Source organism: Lepidochelys olivacea (assembly GCF_965140295.1).
Source record: "Lepidochelys olivacea isolate rLepOli2 genome assembly, chromosome: 2".
Lineage (NCBI taxonomy): Eukaryota > Metazoa > Chordata > Testudines > Cheloniidae > Lepidochelys > Lepidochelys olivacea.
In genome coordinates this window covers 184,631,904-184,653,227 of record NC_140412.1, presented here as the reverse complement: position 1 = coordinate 184,653,227, position 21,324 = coordinate 184,631,904, and the positions used below count along the sequence as shown (strand labels likewise).

Sequence of the window (21,324 nt, the reverse complement as noted above, 5' to 3'; positions counted from 1 at the left end):
CAGGATGTGTTTTGGAAGTAAGACTGATGTCCCTTTTTCACCCAGCCAAGTAATCTTGCAAGTTTCTTGTAGAGTGTAGAAGTAAAGTTAAGCCACCACTCCTGTTCTTGTGCATTTTATTTTAGAGTTACAAGATGTTTGTGTTGGCATATACATTTTTAATATTATAATAAGTTTTTGATTAACTGCAGTCTTTCCCAGGGTGGTCTAATAAAAAAGTAAGATAAATGAAACTGGCCTTTCCAATCTAACAAAAACACTTGCTTAATACCCTTGCTAATGCTGCTACTTCAATTCATTCATGCTCTGCTTCATCTGAAATGCTTCTAAAAGACATTGTCATGCATGGATACTAGGTGCTCATATATAACTGGTTTTCCTGTCTAATATATCTGAATATGTAAATATCTGAAAATGTTGAAGGATTTGGAGTTTGTTGGTTTGAAACTGAGCAATGTATACTTTTGGCAGTTATGTATACTTATACAGGCATGCTTAGATTGCACGTTATAGCAGAAACAACAAACCAGAAAAAAGCTGTTCTTGATACAGACATTTATCCTTTCTGAAAAAGGATGCAAGACAAATATACACCCTTCTGTTTTATTTCAGGAGAAACCCTTGATGTATAGATCTTGACTTGCTTGACAGCTTGCTTTTTATATTTCCAACAAGCTCAAGAGTTGTCTCTGTATATGTTAGCTGGAGGGCACTTATGTCTTGAAGATAGGTCTCAATGAGAAAATGTGTGTGGTAGGAAGCAGTTCTTACTAAGTATGTCATTTGTTCTCCCTTTTGTGGCTTGCCTTTAAAAGGTATTATCTGTAATGTTATTGCTTCATTTGAAGGTATATCAGATCAATCCCTACCCTACAGTGAGACCATAAATATGACAATCAAACTTGATGTCCTATTGTTAACGTTAGATCTTTACATTTAAGTCCACTGCTAATATTTCAAAATATTATTTTTGATGTTCATTGTTAGCGGTTAGCTTGTCACTCTTATGATCTGCTCTTTAGTTATTTTAATTTTTAAATTTGTACCCATTGGAGGTTTTCCTTCAGAAAGTGGTTTGTAATTTAGTTTTTTGAAATTTTTTAGTCCCTACAGATATACTACATATAATTAGAAATTGAACATTTTTCCTTTGAGCTGTACTTCAAACATGACTTTTACCTGATTTATATAGAAAGCAAACAAAGCTATTGTCACTAACAGTGGTTTTCAAAAGTATCTATCATAATAGTAATGTCTAATTATTTTCTTAAAAATCAGTGCTGAAGAAAAAATTATTACAATATTTTAAATACTAAACTACAGTGAATTTCCAGTGTAAGGCTTAATGGTGTGATTGTGACTAATATGAAGAAAGGGTTTGTATTAATTTGTACAGTAGATTACATACAAAAACTGAATCAAGAACATTAGAATTAAGAACATTGAGGTTGCTAAGTTAAACATCAGAAAGTTAGAAAATGCTGGAATTAAGGCTGCCCATGCAAAACTTAATTTGGTTCGTGTTTGTGTTATGATAGTTTATCTGCATTTCATACACATCTGTGGTAGAGCCAGGAACAGAACCTAGCTATTCTGGGTTCTAGTCCAGTGCCTTAAACACAAGTGAACATTGTTATAACCCTGAATGAGCACCATCTAATGATCACTAACCAGGTTGCTGAATGTGGATCCACCTGCTGTGGATCCCATGTGCTCTTAAGCTTTCTGTGCACAATTTAGGTACTTGCTCTGGACACACGCTCCAAGTGCAGAGTCACCGTCTGACACTCTCCTTGGACATGTGGACTCCTCAGACCAACTACCTAGGCCCAGAAACTAGAGCCAGCTTTCTCAAGCCTTCCTGTAGTCCTTGCGTGCTCCCAGAGTTCCACCAAAGCTGTGGCGCTTCCAGTATATTGTTTTCTGCCTTTAGGGACTATGTGACAGTGAAAGCAAGTAACACACCGACTGTACAATGGAATTTCCTAAACTGATCACACTTTGCTCTCGTGCAAAAAACAAGAGAGATACACAGGGTGATCATATTTCCCTATGCTGAATATGGGAAGCCTAGTAAAATTACTCGTATTGAAGCAAGTTCAATGGCAATCAATCAGAACTATGCAGTACAAACATTCAAATTAACATCAAGTTGACTGAGCCTCTGTTAAAAAGAAATACTGCATAGTTAGATTCTTTTTATTTACCTTCTTATTTTTAAGGCTTTGGGGTTCATATGGGGAGACGTCACACACACATACATACATTCACTCTTGTACACTTCTCTCACATGGGGGGGAAGGGGAAGAGGAGGGCTGACCAGCTAACGCAGCGTTCTCTGCCCTCCAGGCTTGGCTGGGTCCCCAGGATGGACCCACCTCTCCTGGTACTTATTTCCCGAGGCAACACCGGGGAGGGGAGGCATGCCAGGGTCACATGCCTTCCCTCCTCAGATTTCTGGCAGGGTTCACACCAGAATGTGGCTAGCGGCAGCCTTTTGTCACTCTGCGGGAGGGAAGGGATGGCAGCCACTTCCAGTCACTGGAAGGGCGGAAGGGAATGACCTGGCTTTCTTTCCCCCGCTCTGTGGCTGGAAGCAGCTTATCCCTTCCTGCCTGCACACTGTTGAAAGGCAGCTAACACCTCCAGCCTGCTGTTACCCACCAACATAGCCCAGCCACCTCCTGTCCCCCAGCTACAGCGTGGGCAGGAAGGGGTTATGCCCTAAGGATGCATTGTGCACCAGGGCCTAGAGAACCTGAGTGCAGGGGCTTCAGCGAACCCAGCCAGAGAGGTGACTCAGCAGGGGAGGGTGTCTAGGGGACGGAGCAGCCCTGTGCTCCCTGGGGGCAGGCAGGGGTGGGCAAGAGGGTGTGAAGCCCCTGCCCGAGGAGCTGTTGTGAAGCCTGTAGGTCAGGGTGTGAACAGGCTGGAGATTGATTTCCCCACTACCGCCCCAGAGCTTAGCTGAGGGGCAAAGAGGCTTCCCTGTGCCAGCACTGTGTGGGGCACTGGCACATGAAGGGCTTGGTTCCTCCTGGCCAGTGCCCTGGGCCAGAGGGTCTTGGGCTTTCCCGGGGCTCCAGTCCAGCCAGAGGCAGTGGGGGAAGGAAGGAGCTTGCTGGCCAGGCTGTTGGTGAGCTGAGCACTCTGACTGGGGGCTGGTTCTCCGCACAGAGCAGGCAGCGGGATGCGCCCTGCCAGGTAGGGGTGGCGGGGGGGGAGGGGGAATCAGGGAGAGGACAGTGAGAGAGGGACCACGTAAAGGGCCAGTGGGTGGGCACCAGAAGGGACATGTAACTGGCCACTGGCTGTTGCCTGCCTGCACTCACCAGCTACCACAGTTCACAGCCCACAGCTAGTGCTAGCTGGAAATGGGACAGGGGTCGGGGTCCTGCTGGCTGAGAGCCAGCACACATTGTGTGCTGCGCTGATGGACCAGCAGGGGGAGCGGCCGGCCGCGTGGGATGTAGCTTTGCCCCAGTCCCCGCCTTGCAAACCCACCCCTATCGTCAACCACTGGCCCCCCCGCCTCCGCTCACCACTGGTGTGCAGGTAGCTGGCTAGCAGGGATCTGGCCAGCAGCAGGACCCGCTGTTACCGATGCGGGGAGAGACAGAAAATACGGGACAATTTGCCCGTTTTTGAGAAGAAGTCAGGACACCTGTAGGAGGGCTTAAATATGTGACTGTGCCTTTAAAAACGGGACGTCTGGTCACTGTAGAGATACAGGTCCAAGGAAAACAACAAAACCTATATGCAAATCCCTGCCTCCATTTCCTCACTTGTCTGAGAGCCACTTAGGATTTAGTCAGTGTCCTTGCAGGATCCCAGGACTCTCCTCACTTCCTCCTCCTTCTCCAGCACAGCCTTGTCTTCTGGTTCTCGTCTGCGTCTCTCAAAAAAAAAAAACAACCGCATCCTCCCAGTGAGAGCCAGTCTCTCTCTCTTTCTCTTCCCCAAGGTCAGGTGGTCTCCCTGACTGACATCAAGTCCCTTGTCAGGTGGCCCATTGCTTGGGTACCAGCTTACCTGAGGGAATTAGTTCGCCTACGCTGCAGTCAGCTCATTCTCCAAGCCTGTTTCCATTTAAATGGAGGATTATCTAAATTAACACCCTTGTTTGCTCTGCATTGTTAGTCCTCTGCCAATACTTCCTCTAATTCTAGTCCACGATGGGGGTAAAAAGACAACAATGAATGTATAGTGCAGGTTTAGAATCAAAATGGTACTCTCGAAACAAAATGGAGTTTTGTAGTTTGATATAGAAACATACAGACATGCACTCATCTGTCACATTTGTCCCTTTTCTTGCAAACCTCTTTTTCAATATCCATACTATGTACTAAATAGCAGAGATCTGGTGGGAAAAAATAATACACAATTGTGTAATTAAAGACTTTTTCACAATACATATGCGCATAGTGACTGAATTATGGTTCACCTGGGCAGCCTTATTTCTGGCATTTCCTAACTTTTGAGTTCCCAGTTCCTGGCCAATGGGAGGGCAGAACTGGTGCTTGGGGGAGGAGCAGTGCTCAGAGCCTCGTGGCTCCCCCGCCTAGGAGCTGGACCTGCTGGTGGCCACTTCCGGGGCACAGTGTGATGTCAGAACAGGTAGGAACTAGCCTCCCTTAACTGGGCAGCACCACCAACGGGACTTTTAATGGCTTGGTCGGCAGCGTTGACCAGAGCCACCGCGACCCAGTGCGTTATGTTCTGTGACCCAGTACTGCATCGTGACCCGCAGTTTGAAAACCACTGCTACAGATGACAAAATAAAATTCAACAAAGGCAAATGTGTAAGGTGCTATGCTTAGGGAAGTAAAACCAAATGCACAAATACAGAATGGGGGATAACCGGGTTGGCAGCAGCACTGCTGGAAGGGTCTGGGAGTAATGGTGGCTCACAACCACAACGTGAGTCAACAATACGATACTGTTGCAAAAAAATCTAAAGGCATTTTTGGGTTGCAGTAACAGGCATAGTATGCAAGTCACTGGAGGTAATAGTACTGCTCAACTCAGCGTTGGTTAAGCCTCTGCTGGAGTACTGTGTCCAGTTTTGATTACCACTGTATAGAAAAGATGTAGAGAAACTGTAAAGAATCCACTGGTAAGGGACAAAGATGATCAAAGGGATGGATTGCAAGCCATATGAGCACAGGCTGAAGGAACTGGGTATGTTTAATATGGAAAAGAGGAGATTAAGGTGGGACATGATAGCAGTCTTCAAATACTTGTAAAGTTGCCATAAAAAAGACAGAAAAAATGTTCTTTCTTATCACAGGGGGCAGTACAAGAGGCAGTGGGTTCAAACTACAGCATACCAGATTTAGATTAAATCTCAGAAAAAATTTCCTAACTGTAAGAACAGTAAAATCAAACTGTCTAGGGAAGTCATGGAAGCTCCTTCATTGGAGGTTTTCAAAAAGGCTGGGTAACTATCTGTCTTGAATGATTGACTCAACAAATCCTGCATCTTAGCAGGGAGTTAGATTTGATGATCCTTGTGGTCCTTTCTAACCCTACGGTTCTTGGATTATGTGGAAATAGATTACTCAAATCATGCCATGGTTGAATTTAACTATTTAGCATTGTGAGAAACAAACACCTAATATACCACTACTGTGCAGTCATTACTCAGAACTATCTGATTCCTGAAATTCTTGACAATGTAAGATCAAACTAGTCCCATTTTAAAATATACTGAATCAACTGACATACAAATAATACACATTTCATTTTGGAAACCTTCATAAATCTTTAATTATTGGCAGTCATTGCATTCTACTCACAAGTTTTAAAATTTGCATTTCATTGTTTTAGCTGATCTTGTATAAGAACAAAAGAGAATTAGTGTAAAGTCACTTTTCTCTTTGATAGTTTTAGCTCTGCTGCTTATTTATAAAAATAAATAAAAAAAACTGTTAGTGAAACATTGATGGTTGAGATTTTACACACCCCAAAGTCGTGAAACTGTGAAACTCAAAGTTATGGTTCCCACAGCTATTGTAAGTTGGCCACTTCTGCATATGTAATGTTTGCCATTGTTCTTTTTGCACATATATGTTAAGCCAGAAGAATTATCACCAATGTGACCAAGTTATGAGGGCTGTGGGAACTGTAACTTAAAATTTTATGTTTTTTGCTTGTGTAAAATCTCACTCATGAACATTGTTTTCATTTAATCTCCCCTTTTCTCCTCTCCTAGAAAAGGAAGATTGGATTTTTCACACTTGAATAAGTTTACATTTGAAAGTGTCCTCTGGCAACTCTCTCAAATGCAAAAGTATATTTCGCTGAATGAATGGGTATTAGACTGTGCTTACAATTGTTTGTGTCCTTCTGGCCCTGCTGCTGTAAATACTGTGCCCTTTGAGTGTGTTTGCCCTGTAATTTACTGTTTTCAGGATGTGAACTTTGAAATGAGGGTTTCTCATGTCCTAGTCAGCCCTTGATAAATCATCCAGTAGGTTACTAGAGATAATATTTATCTTATATTCTACAGTGCTTGAATTACATCTCAAGTGTGGCCAACATAGGGACAGTTGAAGCCTTTACTGAAGTTAAACATTTATGGCATAGTTCTGAGAAGTGAAACTAAGCAACGTAGTGGTTTCAGAATGAAACCCCACTGAGGCATTGGTCATAGCAGCGATTCACAATTTTCTAAGTGCTGAATCTTCGTCTCCCCTCCCTGGCTGCAGAAGATCTTCTTGTAGTAGAACCAGTGAGGCTCTACTACATAGAGGGTGGTATAATGAACTATATGTGTGATTTAAAAAAAATATATTTTTTGCTCTCTATTGGCTGATGTACGAGAGGGTAGTGCATCTACTGGATGGGAGGAATCTTCTTTAGCTTTAGGGGTTTTTGGAGGACCAGCATTCAAGGCTCAGCTCCTCAGATTTGTGTGTGATTTCTGTCTCCAAAACATGGATACATTACAAGAGAAGATTTGAGGAACTAATAAAGCAGATGGGCACGTGTTGCAGATTCCAGCTTCGCTGAAGCAGATCCATTGGCTATTCCTCTTGCTTAATGGGAGCTATGAGAGCATGGAGGCTACTCCAACAAAGAGATTTAGGTAGTGGTTCTGGTGTCGAAGAGTGGCCTTCGGGGCAGGGTTAAGGATTCTTCTCTCCCTGCCTCAATTTCTGGAGGAAGTCTCCAGCAAATAGTCTGGCTGCTGATCTTTATGATGAAATAGTCATGTATTTCTATTTCTACTCAGACATGCACGTACTGGAATCTGTTGAGGCTCTCGTTTATATTTCTGTTGCAAAGATTTGCCTTAAATAACAGAGCCAAGGGATGGAAAGGAATGAGAACTAAGCCTCTTGAAATTATTATTTTCCTAGCCCTGACTCATGTTGTAATATCCAGAGACCACTAGGTGTACTTATTAATACAATACTAAGCACATCATCCATTTTCTCTAAGTGCTGTAATAAACACTAATTATAAATCATTGTTTGTGTGTCTTATTCTAAATCTTCCCATAGATCAAATTGTGTCCTAATCTCAATTATAATCATAGTAACAGGGAGCTTTATGTATCCATTTAAGAAAAGATCAGGAACCTAATCATTTTGCAGTGGTGTCTCTCCCTAGAGATAATACTTAGGACCTTGAAATTGAGAAATTGTTTCCTTCTGAACCCGTCGCAAATGAAAAGCCCTTTAAGTGATTCACTCAGCAGATTACTCGAGTCTAGAATTTCTGAATTGATCAACATGTTCGGCAGTAAGATAGCCCAGCCTTTGGTTTCTGAGTGTCAGCAAAAGCTTGAAATATATTGAAATATGTCAACACATATATATTCATATATATTAATTATAGTAATATATTGAAACGTTACACCATTCTAACAATGTTAAACGATAAAATACACCTGAATACATAATGAATTTGAATTGTTATTCCACAGTCTCTCTTCATGGACGCTTTTACTTTCTGTGAGTTTACAAACTTGTCTCCTAAACTGATTCAAATACTTTAAATGTAAACACTACCAGTTGAGTTAGCAATTTCTTGTATCATTCTGTAACTCCTAACGATTCCAGTCATTATGTATGGGGATGATAGCTAAAGTATAGTTTTGAGCACATCCTACATATGTTAGCATCCCATTGTTTAAGGACTTTTTACAATATAATTAATGAATCTTAGTGGAATATAAACCTTCAGAAGTACATAGTTTATATTAATAGTTGTATTAGAGTAGACGTAAAAGTACTGATGTTACTTTTCAATATAAATATATTATGTCATAAGCAATTTAACATATCAGGACAACATACCTGTTCTGAAGATGTTTATAAATAAAACTATAATGTCAATGCAAAATAGTACTTGCTCATGCAAGGCTAAATTAGGGCACACTTTTGCTACCACTTTCTTTCCTCTCCAAATAATCAGTATAATAGATCTTGGCTGTTATGACAATGAATGATCCAATATATTTCTGTTCTTGCTTTGCATTCCTTGGTGGGTTACGTATACCATGTTGTATCTTATTGTAGACCCTTTTAGCACTGTGCAGAAATTGAGGTGGTGAGATAAACGTTTGCAACCTTCTTTGATTTTTTTCCTTTCTCATTACTTGTGTTTTTCATCTTCCTGCTTTTTGCATTGAATGACACAGCTGCTAGCCGGGATGATAGCAGAGCCTGCTTTTCTCTCTGAGTATACTATCTTTGCTTTGGATCCCAAACAACCTAAACCACAGAGTGACAGTGTGGTGAGTCCTCCTGCCCTTTTCAGTGATGCCTTTAGCGGGGGAGGAGAATACTGTTAATTCTAGAAGGCAAAATTAGTACTGCTTATGGCTTATAGTCTCACAAAGGTATCTTGACTACCCTCTTGCTAACCCTGCACTAAAATTCAGGGGTAATACCCAATAGCTCATGGCTGGTGTGCTGTATGATGTGAACTTATTTTAACACAGAAAATTAACATTGTTTTGTTACACAGGAAAATGCATTCTTCCCAAACTTTCAACAAACAGTTGCCACATAGATTTGTAGGTTTCTTGCCTACAATCCATAAATGCTGCTGTAAGTCATTCTGCTAGTTTTTAATATCTGTCTTTGGATATTTTGAAGGAAAATGGGAATGATAAACATTGATGGTAGTGCTTTTTCTGAAAAAACTTTAAAAAGTATGCTATTTCAGCATATATTGCTATATATAATGGTAGCAGAAAACTGTTTTCTTACATACATACTGAAATTCAACCATGCCTAGCTGATGGCATGGTTGTTAGTGCAATAGTGTGCTATCGCTCAGACAAATACACTTTTTCAAATGTATATTCCCTTGTCTTGTGCATTGTAAAAGCAATGTTTCCAGTCTTGGAGCTGGGTGAGAAGCAAGAACAAGAAGAGAGGAGGAGGAAGAACAAACACACCAAGGGAATGCTATTTCCGACCTGAACCAAGGTTTCCTTTTAAACATCCCTCTTCTTTTGACTGTTTCACTTCTATTCCCTCAAAATCAGAAGAATTGCTGCCTTCTATGCTCCAGTGTTATGACATTTCTGGGTGCATAGTGACTGGAAAATATAACATTTTCAAGGGGCTCTGGTCTCCCCATTCTTCACTGTTTACGCTTGGCACCCACTGAAGTGACTGCTTTTTGCTCCACATATAGAGGAGAAAAGAAATATGAGAAGTCACAGAAAGTGTTAAGGGTCAATAAAGTATAGGAAAAGAATTGGGATGTGATCTGCAGCCATACTACTTTTGCTTTTGATCCTGTCTTGCAAATTAAACAGGACTGGACTGGAGGTGGTCCTTTGAAGTTTAACAGATATTTGAGTGCTATGTTGATTTAGTATGTGGGGTAGTTCCCTCAGTGTTAGTACTGAATCCGTCCTTTACTATGGTGCTAAGAGGGACAGTCAGATGCTGGAGGGGTCCCCTGTTTCTGCTGAGATATAAATCAGAGGTGCTAACCAACTAACATTAGAGCTCTGGGCTCTGAAGTTCTGAATCAAGAGCCCATGTTCAGCTCTGGGCCATGTTCCAGTTTAGATACTTTCTGCATACCTAAACTCTCCCTGCAGTTATAATTAGGTTCTGTATTCATTTGTGCTTCCAGCCGTAGACTGTTGTGCACTGAAAAACAGCACACTATGTAGTATCCTGGTTGTGGCTTCATTTTGGAGCAAACATTTCTGTGCATGCTGAAGTGATGGCTGTGCATGCCCTTCCTGGGACCACTAGCTGCACAAATACTCCCCTCTCCCCCTCAAAAAAAATCATGTGAGGTTTAGCATTAATGGGTATTGCCAGTGTTTTTAATCAAGATTCGTCAGTGGCTCTGCCACTTTTTGCTTAATCCTTTTCTAAAAAGACAGTGTGCCTGTGGGGGGCAAGAATGAGAGGGAGAGGAGGTGATCACGAGAACAGCTTTTCTTCACTCCCCTGATATAGGGAAAGCTAGGGACAAAATAAACAGGTTTAAATAAGAAACGTTTTTTTGATGAGTGCAGAATACTGGAAATTAAATTAAAGCTCAACTTCTTCGGTTAAATTAAAAATGAAAGAAGAGTGTTGTCTGGAATTTTTAAGGCTATGTAAAGGGTGCATATGATCTAGAAGACCGGAGCATAGTGGGGAAGCTGTGAAAGTCTGGCAGCTCTGAATTGGAGAGAAGCTCTTTTATTCCTTGTGTTAGTTGATTCTGAGAAGGCTGTTCAAGGTGAAATGTTATTCTCAGGTGGAATTCTTGTGTGTATAAGAAGTCAGATTGTGTGTGCGGGGGAGGGGGGAATGTACGCTAAGTGCTTCCTATCCTATTCCCTCAAATTCAAAATTTACACACAATCCCAAAATAGCTAGATTTTTCTGAAAAATGATTGGTAATAAAATAGTTAAACTACTGAAACTTTCAGATTTACCACGCTACTGAGGTATATGGATCAGTTCACACCTCTCAGTCTACAGACAGCCTGAAAATATAGCTCTCAGGCAGGCTGCGGTGCATCAGTTCATGCTCAGGACATTATCTTTGTAAACATAAAGGATAGAAACTTAGAGAGAAACAGCAAATTTATTTTGGGGGGGGAGGGGAAGCCTGATTGGGTTGGGGGCACCAGAGAAGGATATATCCAATCAGTCTGACCCCTCATTTATATACAGTGGAACCTGATTAATCTGCACTAATAAAGATGACCTCATTTGTGGGTTAATGAGGTTTCCACACAGAGCTGCGTTTGGTGATGTCATGCTTGCTATGGATCAGTGGGAGAGAGCCTTGGCATATTAAGTGCTGAGATGGGCTACTTGCATTATTACTGCTGCTTATAGGCTCCTTGTATTCTCTTCTGCTGGTGTTGCTTGGACTGAAGATTCATGGGCCAGGGTTTCTTTGCTCCTGACTGATTGTGTTTGAGTCCCCATAGGAGTGAAGATCAAAATGTGAGGGGAGCTGGGGTTATTTGCTATCAAAGGCTGAAGCAGCAGGAGCAGTAATCAAAGTAATCTTGATTCAGAACTTCAGTCAGTGCTAGAAGTCCAGGGAGTGGTGTGGTGCTTCTCCAGTGGCCTGCAGAAAGCCTGACCTCACCTGCACTAAGTTCAAGCCTATAGAAATGTCAGCAGAGCCTCCTTGATTCTAGTTTTAATAAACATAAAGTGTTGAAATCCACTAACATTAAAGAATTTTAAGCTTGTGACTTACCAAAGAGTGAAGTTTTGACATAGCGCCTTCCTTCCAAGGATCGCAATGCACTTTACAGATATTAAGATATGACCCTCAGAACATACATTATGTTCTGAGGTACATACATTATTTAAATTACTGTAACATGGCACTGTGTGTAGTGGTCCTTTTTTAGTCCTTAGGTGGTACATAAAATTAAACAGTGTTATTTCCATTCACTACTACAAAATAATAATTTAGTGTATATTCTTTGAGGGGTGTATGTGTACATTAGGACAACCTACAAAAAGAGTAACATAATTAAGATTAAATTGTTAATTATATACTGTGATGGGGGATAGCCGGTTGTGACGCTTCCGGGGTTCACCTAACTGCTTCCTACCGGGGATGTTTCTGTGCTCGACAGCTTTGGCTCAGCCCTGGCACCAGCAGCCTGCTTACAGCACAGTAACCTCATCCTGGCTTCTTCTTGCAGGGTGACACCAACAGCCCTTGCAGTCCCGTATCTTCCCAAAACCATATCCTATGCAATGCTCCACCCCTCTCACTGTAGCAATCACAAAACCTTATCAAGTTCACTACTTCTTTAAAAAGACAGTACACAGCCCCAGCCTGTTGGTTTGGCTGAGGATTTTATACTTCAGTTTGAAACACTGCACTGAGATGGTTTTGTAATAAAACAAGATTATGTTTATTAACAAAGAACAGATAATTAAGTGATACCAAATAGAAGAAATTGGGATAGAAATGGTTACAAATAAAAATATGCATCAAAGACTAAAAACAGTCATTCTTCCAGCATGGCTGGCCAGTCCTTAGCAAGGCTCCACCACAGAGCCCAAAGCACATGGTTTCTTTGTCTCCTCAGGTGAAGGACGCCAGAATGGATTTCTCTGTTTATATTTTAAAAATTTCTTTGGTTTCAAAGTCAGAAAGACCTCCTGAGGACTCAGCTTGCTGCCCACCAGAGAGCTGATGCCATGTTACATTTTGTAGTCTACCTGTTGTGATAATTAAGTGACTATCTCCCCCACTTGCTAGTTTGATGGCTTTGTTTACCTATTAAGTACTTTTATTGTCTCTCCTTGCCCAATTTACATTGGAGACACATTCAAGTGGGTAGAACCACATTCCTTTGTTTAGGGAGAAGTGACTTAAGCGCCACCTGCCAAACACACTTTAAGAATGTATTTCCAGTATATAGTTATCTTTCATATCACGTGTATATACACCACTCAATAATATTAACGACTAGTGTGTTACAAGTTTGCATGTGATCCCTTACCTTTTAGATACAGATTATGACAGCCGTGAGTTGGGGTATGCTGAACTAGTCAGGCCAGCTGAGCCTTTGCTAGATCGCAATGAGCCCTTTCCCCTCTGGCATTGGGGTGCTCCTAGGGTCACAGTGGTGGTGTATTTCGGTTTCAACTTTGAAACTACATTTCACAATAATCTTTATAGATGCTGTTCTCGTGTCAGTTCATATTTTTTTTATAAATATAAATACCTGATTGGAACTAGTAAATACTGTTGCTTCAGTCTTTCAGTCTAAAATATGTTAACATATTTGTTTACGAAACAGACATATAAAACCTCCACAGCTCTGTGCTAAATCCATGATATGACCACCAGGTGCATTTTGTAGCTGATGTGTGTTGTTTACTTGGGCCACGTCTACACTTGGAACTTAACCTAGCAATGTTGATCATGGGAAAATTCTTCCGTCAACCTAGCTACTGCCTGTTGGGGAGATGGTTTAACTATGTCAACAGGAGAACCCCTCCCATCTCTGTAGTGTCTACACTGAAGCAATACAGCACCATGGCTGCAGCTGTGCCATTTTAATGTGTCAAATGCAGACAAGCCCGAAGCCTGTAAACTCATTGCAGCGGGGAACATCTTCCCTTTATGTGCAGTACAGAACTGAGCATAGTATTGGTACTGCACAAATGATGAATCAGAAGTTTATATTTTTATTTAGGTCTCCCTAATTACTAGCTTTCTAAGATAGAAAGTGAAAATTGAGAGCCAGGGTAGTTGTGAGTAAAACCTATTGAAAGCTATGACAGCCCCATAAGTAGAATACACAGGGATTGTAGGAAGCAATAGTTGTCCCAAGAAACTTAGTATTTCCTTTAGCGGTGCAGTCCTCTTAAGGAGTACACAGATTTTGTGCTCAGTGTAGACAGAATAATACAACTTCCAAAACTAAACAGACTTTTTATATGGTTTATGTTATTGCTCATTTCACTTAGTGTCAGTTTGGATGTACAATGTGTATCCCTCTCAGGCTTCCTTGTCTGTTCTAGACTTTGTCCTTGGCACCCTGAGTCCATCCATCCCTTATGAATCCATTGGAAGTCCTTTTTATCTTATAGGAGTACTCGTCCTCTTTCCCGTTTTTACAGTAAATATATGCAATGTAATTTCATTGTAGACATACTGTGTTTAAACCTGACATTTGCAATTGTAGTAATAACTGAATACTTTAACTGCACTTCTATTGCATGTGATGGCTTACGTACAAATGCTTGTGTTAAATTCATTTGACGTACCTTGATTTAAAAACCCCTTTTATACAATTTTAATGTTTCCATTATAATGTAATCCTTATTTTTTGGCTCAGTTTAGATACTTTGCAGTTCTTAGCCTGAAAGATTCTCGCTTTCAGGTTTTAGCATTTTTACCACTTCAGCCTGCATTGGTTTGAATACCAATAAAGTATTTGAATTTATGCAGGTCAAGAAGCTGCTGAACTGATGTAAACAGAGGGGGAAGAAAAGGAAATCATCTCTAAATTCTTTAATAAAAATAAAAAAAATTATTGCTTTCTGTTGACTTTTCATTTGGGAGTGGAGGAGAAATGTTTATTTTAAAAAGTTTTGCATATCATAACTTTTCTGAAAGTGTCATTTCTTTCTCTGTACTTTGTCATAAACTTCTGAGTGTACTGATATAAGGAAGGTAATATGGGTAATTGCTTACAACCCATGTGGTAGTAGTGTAATACTTGTTACCAATCAATCACACTTTTCCTGCTATCATTTCCATTTGTTTTTAGTACCTTTCTTAATGAATAAATATTTCAAATGCAAGCCCTATGAGTAATTTAAGAAGAGATGTTGACATTTGAAGTTCTCAGTGTATTAATCAATCCACACACAGCAGCTTTGTAGTTCTGTATATTACAGCAATTTGTGTTTTCAAAACTTAACATACTAGTTGCAGTTTGCATGAACGCATTTTAAAAAAGGAAAAGTACTAATTATGTTTACTAAAAACATTTACAAAGCCACAGAACTGGGATGCTGTTTGTAACAAGTGGGTTTCTTTGTGCTTTATATTGTGTTCCTTTTCTTGTAATATTTTTATTTTCTTGCATCACAGAATGTATCTAAACAGACAGCCCCCAAATCCACAGACAGCAATGGAAGTGAACCACCTTCTCCTCAGGTACTTTTTTCTGTAGCATTTTCATTTCATTAAAAATGCTGTTGACTGCTTTAGCCTGTATTGATACGTTCGTGTGACTCAGTATTAGAGTAGTGGTGGCCAAATACTTTGATATATAAGTTGCACAGCTCAGTGATTGCCCGTTAAGACTGGGCAGCTTAATCTGTTGGATTGCTATTAATAAATGGTAGTTTTGTGGGAAATGAAGATTTAGATGTGAAGTTGCATAAGCCTCTCTTTCCTTTCCAGTGGGCTATTTTAACAAAATTTGGTGACATGTAGGTAGGCCCCCAGTCTTACCCCAAATAACATGGCTAATTCAGTGTGGATGGGTATTACTTTCAGGCTTTTGTCAAACAGATTGTGTTGCATGGATGCAAAGTGAGTTTCTACTGGAAAAAAATTTTTTTGGTAGGGTTAAAAAGAATTGTGGTAGAGTACTGACTAGTGTGCAGGATATCATTAGAGAACTTCATTTGTATAATTCAGTAAGAGTACTCTTTTTGCTGTGAAAAGTTCTATATTAGAACTAAGTATTTGAAGTGAGTATAAAGAAATAAGACTATCAGAGAGTAAACCCCCAGTTTGAGAAACCCTGAAGTAGACACTACGCTTTTTTACCATACAAGTACTTGTATAATAAACTTACTATGTGGGTCATAGGAAACATACTTCAATATCTTTGAGATATGTTTAATGACTTTATAAAGCTGTTGTAAAATATTGGCTTCTGTTTAACGGTATCTGTTTGACTTCTTTTGTAACTTAGGAGCAAATATGATATTTATGCAACTATTAGGTTTTTGATGATCATTTAAAAACTTGTTTAAATTATTGCTAGGATGCTATTAATTTAAATTCTTTGCCATACAGTTCAGTACAAAGGCTAATTTCAAACTATGTTTCACTAGATAAGTAGTTTTGTTTCAAAGAAAAAGAAAAATCACTATGAAGATTGTATTTTAGTGTGTATATGTACCTATATTTTTAATTGATCTGATTTATTGAAGTGCCAAAGTAATCCATTTCCTATATTTTTGCAGTTAAGTGACACTCAGACTTTTGCACAGAAACTCCAACTCCGGGTTCCTTCAATGGAATCTTTGTTTCGAAGTCCAGTAAAAGAATCCCTGTTCCGCTCTTCTTCTAAAGAGTCCCTGGTACGAACTTCTTCGAGAGAGTCATTAAATCGACTGGACTTTGACACACCTGGTCCCACATTTGATCCACCATCTGATGTTGAAAGCGAGGCAGAAGAGTCACTGGGAAACATGGACAGCCTCAGCAAAGAACAGCTTTTACAACGATTGCGTAGAATGGAACGTAGTTTAGGCAACTACAGAGGAAAATATTCTGAGGTAAGAAAATGTTTATTGACTTTCCTAAATGTGGGAGGGAAGAAAAGACAGTGATGAGGAGGCAGGAGTGACGGGCTGAAAAAGTGGAAGAAATTTATCAGTTCACTAGCTGTGTATTTGTATATGTATTCAGTAGCTGTGTATTTGGGACAAGGGTATTAATTAGTGGCTAGTAACTTGAAAGTTACCGTATATACTCAATCATAAGCCGGTTCGTTTATCAGCCGATCCCCCCCAAGATGGATAAGTAAAAATGGAAAATTTTTATGACCCATTCATGAGCCGACCATATAATTCATAAGACGACCCTATAATTCCCACCTTATCTGGGGAGGGCCAGGGGAGGATGTCTCTGGCCTGGCTGGAGCTGCGCCGGCAGGCTGAGCAGTGCGGCTGCAGCCTGCTCCGGTGGGCCAGACCTGCCAGCGTGGCCGCAGCATGTTCCAGCGGGCTGGGCCGGGTAGCACGGGCGCAGCCCGCTCTGGTGGGCGGGACCAAGCAGCCACAGCCTGCTCTTGGGGGTGGGGCTGAGCGGCACGGCTGCAGCCTGCCAACCCCAGAGCTGCAGCTGCTTCAGAGACTGGGGGGAGAGCAGCGTGGCTAGAAGTGGAGAGAGTCTGGCCCTGCCTCTTCCCTTCTGGATCTGCTGGCTGTGCTGCCTCTCCTTGCTCCCTCTTTTGGGGGGCTGAATCCCACCTCTCCCTCTCTATACCTGTTCATAAGCCAACCCCCCTTCTCTGATGCCTCCCTTTTTTGCTAAAAAAATTCGGCTTATGAACGCGTATATACAGTAGATTTTTTTTTAGTTCTAGATGAATTTGTATTTCTAGATGATTTTTTTTTTTATTTTGGTAATCTGTAGAACATTGCAATATTTAACTTCTCTTGTTTATATACAAAACCATATTACCACCAACTGAGCTGGATCAGTTGGGATCTCTTGAGTTATATGGAAAATATACTTGTGAAAGGTTTCCTGAGCTAAAGATTTATTTGAATATAATTGAAATATTGGTCAGATCTTCAATTCCAGTAGTGTTTCACAGTGAGTTTAGCATGGGATACGGTTGCATGGCAGTTGATTGTATTTCTCAAGGATAGCATTCAGAGGCAAAGTACAAAAACGTATATTTACATGTTCTGATTGATGTATTCCATGTACAACATACAAATGTTTTTCCATTTTGCCTCCATTGGTCTTTCATTTTAAATCACACCCCACAGATTTCTACTTAAAAGCAAACAAAATGTTCTTTGTTTATGTTCAAGGACCATAAATTTCACAGTTTTCAATGAAAATTGATCACCTTCATTTTCTAATGTTGATCTGAAAAGCCATCCTTCTCTTCTTTAAATGCATTTGTTCATTCAGAATTGAACATTGGAAAAGTCTTTGATTCTCTGAATATACTCTGCCTGTGAATATAGAAATTCCTATGCAAATCTGGCTCCTGATGTGACAATGAAAGGAGTAAAATATGTGCATTTCTTTATTTTTATTGTTTCATGTGTGTGTGCAGGGAGACATCCTCGTCTCTCAACCTTATTGACAAAATAGATTACAATTAGAATGAACAAAACAAATCTGACAAATTCATTTTTTCTTCTTTCACTAAGAATCTGAAGGCACAGTTATATACTTTTCAGTGTTTTCTAACTGATCACTGCATTATTCACTGTTAGTACACAATAAACGAACCTTACCTGTGTAAACCCAGTGATCTTTGTATAACTCTAAAGAAAGTGTTACTAAAGAGAGAGTTTTCTTCAGTGTCCTGATTTTGAGTATGGTCTATTAATTAGTTCCTAATTTGCTCTAGAAATCTGTTCGTTTATTCTATGGAACAGATTTCCTTTTCTTCCAGAAACTGTTTTGTTGTTCAGACATGTACATTGGGATTTCCATGCACCTACAATCATTATTTTTGTGCCTCTAATAATAAATAATTTAAAAGGGAAGTTGGCTTCATGGGCTATGTATTCCCACAAAATCCTTGAATGGCTGTTGTCATAACTAAATGTGCTTTTCAAATATTATTGATTATTCTCTTCTGTCCCAAGAGTTCCCTCCCGCCCCCCCAGACAGGACTATCACTTGTGCTTAAAATTGCTAATTGCCCCACATTTTCTCCAGCATAGTATATTAGGATTTTATGTGGCATCTCAGATCTCTGGATGCACACAAAGTTTTGGCTGAACAGAGTACTGCTTAACCAGTTTCAAAAGTTTACACTCTAGCACCTGAGTGCCATTACGATATTGTAGGCCTGCCAGCTTTGCAAATGGTAGGGGAACATCCCCAAAGTTTAATTAAACTGAGTTGCACTATTATTCATTAAGTCTTTGTCAATTTACCATGAGAAACTTGGTCAATTTACAATCTTTCTTTGTCCACCAGTTCTGCTGGGTGTATGTGAGGCGGATGGGAAAAAGTTCTGTGCTTCAGAAGCCTCTCTTTATAAGGGTTATATACATTCTGTCTTGTACATCCTCATATTATAAAATGAAGTTGAGTCTGTCTGGGATTTAGAGGAGTACATAGAAGCACAGGGTAGTTTTTCAGGTGTGTAGCTTTTCAGCCATAATCCTTATTCTCTGGACTGCCTGCATGAAACTTATTTTGTCACCTGTGCTTAAAGGCTTTTCTGCAAGGGGACAAATGGTACATGGCATGCTGAGTAACCTTCCTCTTTTGTTTTTGCCATTCAGACTTCGAAACCTAAACACATTTGGTATTGGGAAAATATTTTATTAGAAAACATTCCCCTGCTGAGCTTTGGTATGTACTACCCAAAGGAGGAATGTTCATGAAAAAGTTACCTGTAGGGCCTACCTGGTGAAATGAGGAGTTTGAAAATTTAGTTAACTTGCATAAACCATCAAGTTTTAACTTCAAATTAGATAATTCTGGATGGAGCTGGACTTAATTAACCAATATGCTTGCTTTGTATATTTTTAGCTGGTCACTGCCTATCAGACTGTCCAGAGAGAGAAGAAAAAGCTACAGGTAAGAAGAGGTACAATTTTTCCTGTTTTGTCTGAGCATATTTCTGAATTTTAAAATGTTCTTCTCTCGCATCGTAAAATATGTAAGTGATGTACTAGTAATTAAAGAAAAAGAAGCCAAGCAGATGAGTCTCTTTATTTTAAAGGTAACTTTCCTTTTTCTTTTGCCATCTTAAAAATAAGTTACACTAGCACTAAAATATTTTTTCTATTAAGGTTTCAGATTAGGGATTTTTTTGCAGTTCAGTCTTTTATTCTGTAATAGTTTGAAATGTATTCTTTTTTTAAAAAAAAAGGCAAAATATAGCTCATGCTAAATAAATTGAACAGTCTGTACAAAATTTCCTACATAAGGTGGTAGTTGTGTGTATCTTATATGCAGTATGGATTCCAGAATTACTTAATTTTGTAGTTTTCCTTTTACTATCCCATATACCACCACCACCACCTTTTCTTTAAAGTGTTGTTGGCAGAGTGCTTGTGTACTATGGGCTACATTGATCTAAAGTCTCTCATATCCCCCTGATTTCTGCAATGTCCCATTGCAAAATTTGTGCTACTGTTAATAAAATTGCAAAATGTTTCCAGAATGATTTCAATGAAATCCAAAAAATTATATCCATTTAATTACTCTAATTTAGTTTTGCCATAATTTTCTGTGTGAAGGGACACAGTAATCATTTCACACACTTATATTTGCTAAAGCAAAGGAATACCAGGTATATGAGTTCTAAAAGCCCCCTTTGTTGCTTACATATGAAGTTTCAAAAAGCTGTGAATGCTACCCGTATAGCAGGTACAAGAAAAGCAGGGGGGAAATGAAAAGCCATTGTGTTCTATAGGGAAAAATACTCTTACGAAAGTGTAGGGGGCTAAACACATGGAACAGTAATTTGAAAAACAAAAAAACCCAACTTAGACAAAAAGTAAACTTTGAATCTTTCCCCAAGAGATTTCTTTGAGGATGTAAAAAAGGGTAAGAAAAAATACAAACAGTGGAAAAATGAGAGGCCAGTGTTCCCCAGGGGAAATAAAGTAAGTGAGCATTCTGAACAGCTAGGGAATCAAATGAGAAAATTTCATAATACAAGTTTAAAATTTAAATTCAAGTAATAATAATTAAAAAATAGAAACCACAGGTTATAGGGGAATAAAAAGAGGCTGTGTATTTTCAATTGTGACTCTTCAGTTGGGGATGCTTGCTACACTTCTGTGTGATTTGTTTGTTTTTTTGTTTTTTTAGTAGCAGCAGCCAGGATCAGGACATATGGATTTTAATGCTCTGTTTTATAATTTGCAAGTAACCCCTTTTGTACTAATACTTTGACAAGGCAAGGTAATCAGGCAGCTTGATTTGGAAAAGAGATGCAGAACATAAGTCCTCTACACTAAAGTAAAGTATCTGCTTATTCTTTTTTATTAAGGGTATATTGAGCCAGAGCCAGGATAAAGCACTTCGGAGAATTGGAGAACTACGAGAGGTAACTTCAATTGATGGTTGAATATTTTTAAATTCATACAAAGTACACTTTGTAGTAGTGTTTTATCCTTTGATGTGCAGTTTTTTTAGTTTGTAGTAATTAACAAATTCTGTAATACCAGTGCCAAAAACCTGGAATTCCCTTCACCATTTCTGTCCACTTTTTTTTTTTTGTATTATGTTCTTTCCTATCTTGCTTATTTCCACGTCAACCACTGCTATCTTGATCTAGGATAAAGCACAGTTCCATAACATTGTGATAGAACCATGTTTGCCTGTTTACACTATTCCTCTTGTCCCCGACCCAATGGGTTATGAGTACCCCTAACTGTGACAGAGAACTGAGGCTAG

The 21,324-nt window shown here is 39.7% G+C and overlaps 1 protein-coding gene across 3 annotated transcripts in view; it reads left to right on the top strand.

Annotated features, from left to right (window-relative positions):
• Window positions 1–21,324, top strand: part of GOLGA4 (golgin A4) — a gene marked incomplete at its 5' end in the record, with an annotated part of 103,425 nt that overhangs the window by 13,531 nt on the left and 68,570 nt on the right. For all 3 annotated transcript variants that reach the window (XM_084618165.1, XM_084618164.1, XM_084618163.1), the window contains 4 exons: window positions 15,064–15,129; window positions 16,173–16,487; window positions 19,447–19,494; window positions 20,918–20,974. In XM_084618165.1, coding sequence (XP_084474291.1) covers window positions 15,064–15,129; window positions 16,173–16,487; window positions 19,447–19,494; window positions 20,918–20,974 — 486 coding nt within the window. The remainder of the gene's footprint in view (window positions 1–15,063; window positions 15,130–16,172; window positions 16,488–19,446; window positions 19,495–20,917; window positions 20,975–21,324) is intronic.